The sequence below is a fragment of the Alligator sinensis genome, unplaced genomic scaffold (assembly GCF_000455745.1).
Source record: "Alligator sinensis unplaced genomic scaffold, ASM45574v1 scaffold205_2, whole genome shotgun sequence".
Lineage (NCBI taxonomy): Eukaryota > Metazoa > Chordata > Crocodylia > Alligatoridae > Alligator > Alligator sinensis.
Genome location: NW_005842563.1, coordinates 667,235 through 672,956, shown reverse-complemented (window position 1 = coordinate 672,956; position 5,722 = coordinate 667,235). Strand labels below are relative to the sequence as shown.

The window sequence follows — 5,722 nt, the reverse complement described above, 5'->3', positions numbered from 1 at the left end:
AGGGTGTTTGTGTGTCCGTGTGTGTCTGTGAGTCCGTGGGGGTGTCTGTGTGGTTGGGTGCGTGTGTACATCCCTGTGTGTGAGCCCGGGGGGGGGAAGAGAGAAGGTGTCTGTGTGTGTCCGTGTGGGTGGGTGAGTGTGTGTGTTTGTGTGTCCGGGTGAGAGTCCGTGGGGGTGGGGGTGTCCGTGGGGGTAGGTGTGTGTGTCTGTGGTTGGGGGGGTGTCCGTGTGTGTGCGGCAGCGCAGGGCGGCAAGGACAGGAGCCAGCGCCGGAGCCATGTCTCACGTGTGAGTAAGCCCAGTGCCTGGTGGGGCACCGCTGGCAGCACTGGGGGTGGGAGGGTGACACCCCTGTGCCACTCCTGTGTGTCCCCTCCGTGGGCTCAGTGCCTGCAGGCTCTGGAGGGCACAAGGAAAAAGGCACGTGGGTTTAATACTTCAGCTTCCAGATCCTACTTTAATCTGATTTTTTGGGGGGGGGGACGACCCCTGGCTGTCCCAGGCAGCACCTGACATGCAACTTCCTGGGCAGGCGCAGAGGTGGAAACCTCCTTTGTTCCCTGCAGTTTGGTTCCTTTTATCCGTCTCTGGGCCCGAGTTTTACCCCAGCGGTCTGTTTTGCCGATTCCCTCTTGTATTAGCTGCGCTCTGCCATCACCCGCAACGTGGTACAGGCCCCTGTTCTTCCACTGCCATGGAGAAGTCTCTGGGCGTGTCTATACACTGCCCTACAGCAACATAGCGATGTGCTATGTCGCCATATAGCGCTTTACAGTGATGTAGCAATCACATGAGTCTACATGTGATCACCAGCTATGTCGTTGTAGTGGCGCACTCCCCCAGTATAGTGCACCACTACAGCAATCTGCAGCACGCACGGTGCAGTAACAGCCCATGCTGCGCCATGCTTTAGTACTTCTAAAGTATGGCTCTGTAGCAACGTTGCCGTACAGGAATGTGTAGATGAGCCCTGTGTCCTCTAAGACAAGCGTTTGTCCACAATAACGACCACTGACACACTACGGGGCTTTTAAAGATTCTTCATTTGCAAAATTCACCTTGAGTGAAATCTAATATGACTTGAGTGGTATGGGGCAGCACGGAAATGCCTGTCAGGACCCATGCTTATTTCACAGGGAAAAAAGATATACTTGATTAAACACATGCCAACATTAAAAGGACACGCCAAAGCTTGCAAAATCAAGCACTTTGAGCAGTGATTCTTAGCAAGGGTACCACAACACCCTGGGGTGCCTTGAGATCCTCTCACGGGTGCCACAGAATGCTAGAACTTTTGGGTGTGCAAACCCAAAAATTTCAACTAGAAATCCAGAGTTGTGGTCTTTCTGAGTCTTGCAACAGAAAAAACTGCTCTGTTATTTTTCTGTAGGCAAGAAAGAGTGAAAACTAAGAGCTAGCATTTTCGGAGGGGTGCCTTGAGTCCATCCAGGGCTGTTTCAAGTCTAAAAAGGGGGAGAACCACTGATTTAGAGCGTAGGGAAGACCAGAGTTAAGTTGTCTGCTCTGTTTAAGTTTATTTCCTTCCTATGAGTGCATTATGAGATGGTCTTAATTACAATATCACATATTCTTTGATACTTTTTTCCCCCATCCCCTTCCTACAGTACCTGTCCCAGTTTGGTCTCTTTCACAATCTTGGCTCATCCCAGCCCTATCAAGATCAGAGTAGGCGTTTCTCCACATATGGTGCCAGAGGGATTTAATTCATTAGATTTGGCTTAATTCACATAATAGATTTGGCTCTACACCAATGGAAGTCGACTTTTTTGGTAGACATGCCACAAGATGAGCCTTGCACCCTCCCCAAGTGCCACTTCGACCCCCTTCCCCTGCCTGATTTATTCCTCTGCTTTCTGTTTCTTCCCTGATCTCCTGCATGCCACACAGTGAGGCTGCTCATATTACACTTGGCATACATGTCATGGGTTCACCACCCCTGCTCTACACAAAATATGGCAAGTGTGGCTTTAACACAAAATATGGCAAGTGTGGCTTTAACCACCAGAGTGTAAGCTTTAACTACCAGAGTGTAAGCTTTTCTTTGATAGGGATATGGGGGTTTTAGACCTTGCTGCAAGGACTGTTCATGTATTTTAAGTTAAATAGTTGCAAGATAAAATACTGAAATAACTATTGGAGCAGGGACTGGAGCTCATGTCTCCACTCATCAAACGCTCTAACCACTTCACTATAGGGAGAAACACCACTATCACCGTAACAGCAATAAGTTTTCAAACAAGCTGACTGCTGCTACATTTTGAACACCTAGCAAGCAAGACAAGTAAATGTACACCTATTTTGAGGATCTCAGCAGGGCATGCCCAGAAGCAGAACTTCAGGTATTTGGAGAATATTTGGTATTTGGAAGTATTTCATTGTTAAAAACTTTAGGCATGTCCAAGTTAGGCTGCAGCTGCGTGGGGATTTTGGATTTAGACAGCGAAACTGCTCTAACATGCTGTAATTACAGCGCATCAATTGGTAATTACCACGCTCCAGCAGCAGCAGCAGCAGCCAGTGTCTCATGCATCAGCATCCCTGCACTTAAAAATGGTGGCTGGGCACTTTATCTAAAGCTTGTTCCACGAGTTTTAGATAAAGTGCCCCTGCCATCATGTTTAAGCGCAGGAACGCTGGGACATGAGACACTCTGGACACTATAATTAGAGCAGCTCTCCGAGCCCAAAATGTAACAGCCCCCTCCCCCTGCTCCTGGAGCATGTTTATAAACACCCTTAAGTTCTGCCTAAGTCCTACTTTAAACACATAAGTCCTTTTTCAGATCTGAGCCCAGGCAAAAACCTTTTCATGCCGTGGACTAGTGCTTTTACCGAGTTAGCTGTTCTGGTAGGGTGCCTATACATGTACACGATTAATTGAGTCTGCTCTGACACGTTCTAATTCTGGCTCCAGTGCGTTGCAGCATCACATATATTCAGTATCAAGCATTTGAAAATAGCAGTGGGGGGCGCTTTAACTAAAACTTGTTGAATTAACTTTAGTTAAAGCATCCCCACGGCCATTTTGAAACGTGGGATGCTGAAAAACATGGTAGCATTTTAATTAGAGCTGCTGTTTGGGAACTTCTAATTAAAATGCCCCCCCACCCCAGAGCACATGTACAGACATCCTTAGGGAATAAAATGTACAGCTTGTATTAGCAACACTCATTAGCAGCTAACAAAACTACTTTGTAACTGTACGGTAATTTGTCATTAAGGCTGCTCTCATACAAGCTAAGCTAACACAAAAGGTTTTTAATAGGGCTATGCAAAACAGCATTGTTCCACTTCGACTTCTGTTTTGACAGAACAGTGTTTCATTTGGAGTCTCGTTTCAAAAGCACTGTTCCATTTCATCGAAACTCTTTGGCTGTTTCAGTGCTGTTTTTGACGTTTCGCCCACAGCAAGCAGCAGCAGTACTGATCTTCCCGACACAGGCTGGACCCAGCCGGCAGCAGCAACCTCCTGTCATCCAGCAGGCAGATTGGGGACTCGCCTGCACCCCTGGGAGGGCTTCAGGGGCTGTGCCAGACTGCTCCTGGGGGTGCAGGGCCCCGATCTGCCTCCCAGATCACAGAAGGCTGGCGCTGCCGCCTGAAACCAGCAGCAGGTGGGCCTGGGGCAAACAGCTTGTGTGGGGACCCACTATGCGGGGATCTTCCCCCACCCCAGGATCAGGGCAGAGGCGGGTCCTTGCACGAGCTGATTTGCCCTGAGCCCCACACCCTACTTGGGCTGGCTCTGGTATGGGGCCCAGGGCATATCACCTTGCGTGGGGACCCACCTCTGCCCTGATCCCAGGGTGGGGGTGGGTCCCTGCATGTGTTGATTTGCCCCGGACCCCACTCCCTCCTTGGGCTGGCTCCGGTATGGGGCCCAAGGCATATCAGCTTGTGTGGGGACATGCCTCTGTCCTAATCCTGGGGTGGGGCGGGTCCCTGCACAAGGTGATTTACTCCAGGCCCTCTACCCTCCTCAGGCTGGCTCTGGTACAGGGCCCGGGACATATCAGCTCATTCGGGGACCCGCCCTGACCCCAGGGTGGGGGCGGGTCCTCGCATGAGCCAATTTTCCCTGGGTCCCGCACCCTCCTCTGATTGGCTCTAGTGCAGAGCCTGGGGAAAAAATCGGCTCACGCGGGGACCCACCGCCGCCTTGGGATTGGGGTGGCTGTGGGTTTGCGCACAAGCTGATTTGCCCTGGGCCCTGCACCCTTCTCCATTTGGCTCTGGTGCGGGGCCCAAGGTAAATCAGCTCGTGCAGGGACCCCCATCCCGGGGAAGTGGTGGGTCCCCATGCGAGCTGATTTGCCCCAGGCCCTGGATCCTCCTCTGATCGGCTCTGGTGCAGGGCCCGAGGAAAATCAGCTCGTGCAGGAACGCACCGCCTCCTCGGGATTGGGGAAGCGGCAGGTCTGCTCATGAGCTGATTTTTCCAGGGCCCCGCACCAGAGCCAATCCAAGGAGGCAGGGAGAGCCAGGGCTGCGCTCCCTGTGGGACTGAGCCACATGGTGCTGCAGAGCCGCTTGGAGCACAGCCCTGGCTCTCCCCACCTCCGCCTCCCACCACCACCAGGCTGCTTCAAAATTCAAAACATTTTGAAACTTTCTAAACGTTTTGACTGCCCTCGTTTCATTTCGAGGCTCTTCCAAAGCCCTTCATTTTGCTTTGGTTTCGCTGTTTCAAGATCAAAACGAGTCAAAACAGCGTCGAAATGAAACAGCCGGCGAAGCTTCACACGGCCCTGGTTTTTAACTTGAGTATTGCTAATTGCAGTTAAGACATAGCCTCTGACAAAATTATGTCAGGCAACATTTAGCTTTGAGCAGTTTAGTTATAATATGGACAGACTTTTGTGAGGTTCTTTATAGAACAATGTTGACTGGTCCTTCCTAATAAATGTGTTATAAAGCCTGGCCACCACAAGGTAAGAATTTGTAGTTTTCTTTCCAAACTAGATAACAAAGCTGATGAGATACTCCAGCTTTACTTACTGTTATTTGGCTCAGTATGTGTGACCACTGTATGAAGCTATACAAAGCTGTGCCTATTATGGGCCTGACCGTAGTTTTCAGTCAAAATGGAGCACAAGAAGACATCTGAATATGCAATCATCCAACTTGTGTGCCCCCTGGATATTTGAATTAAGTGATAGATCTGTAGGTCAGTCCAAATGGCCACGGGTCTGTAGTACAGGTCTGTGTAGTTAGACGGTTGCACATCAGTAAATCACTGGGGCTAATACTCGTATTTGTTGGTGTGCGGGCCGGGAGCGCCCCAAGCCCTTTTTCGCGCTGCACGCGGGCTGTGGCCAGCAGCCCGGGCACGCGGGGGCGGAGAGGGAAGGCCTTCGCTCTGGAATTAGGCACGGACGCGTATCGGTAGTTTAAAAGATTGTTTACTTACACCGAGATGGCAATGGTGTAGGCTGGAAAGCTTGATTAAGTTGCAGTTACAGACAGACACAACACAGACGGTCTCGTGGAGGTTGCTAGGCTCCACGGTGCAGAGCTCCGGATGCTCTGGGTGAACAGGCCACCAATGTAGAAATCGTAAATACGTCTTATATTAGTCGCGCTCGAAGACGGGAAGAGGTGGGCGGTGGATCAGGCCGCCACGCTCCTCTGGATCTCACACAGGGTTTCTATTACCCTGCCGTGTACCCAGAGTCCCCACGAGATGGATGTGGAGTCCTCTT

At 50.7% G+C, this 5,722-nt stretch overlaps 1 protein-coding gene across 2 annotated transcripts in view; it reads left to right on the top strand.

Annotated features, from left to right (window-relative positions):
* Nucleotides 1-58: 58 nt before the first annotated feature.
* Nucleotides 59-5,722, top strand: part of IQCA1 (IQ motif containing with AAA domain 1) — a 210,441-nt gene continuing 204,777 nt past the window's right edge. Inside the window, exons 1-2 of one of the 2 annotated variants that reach the window (XM_025214087.1) lie at nt 59-288; nt 2,216-2,360. Coding sequence is in view for 1 of the 2 variants with exons in the window: in XM_006032340.2 (XP_006032402.1) it covers nt 278-288 (11 nt within the window). In the remaining variant the exon portion in view is untranslated. The remainder of the gene's footprint in view (nt 289-2,215; nt 2,361-5,722) is intronic. The other variant, XM_006032340.2, reaches the window with a different exon arrangement.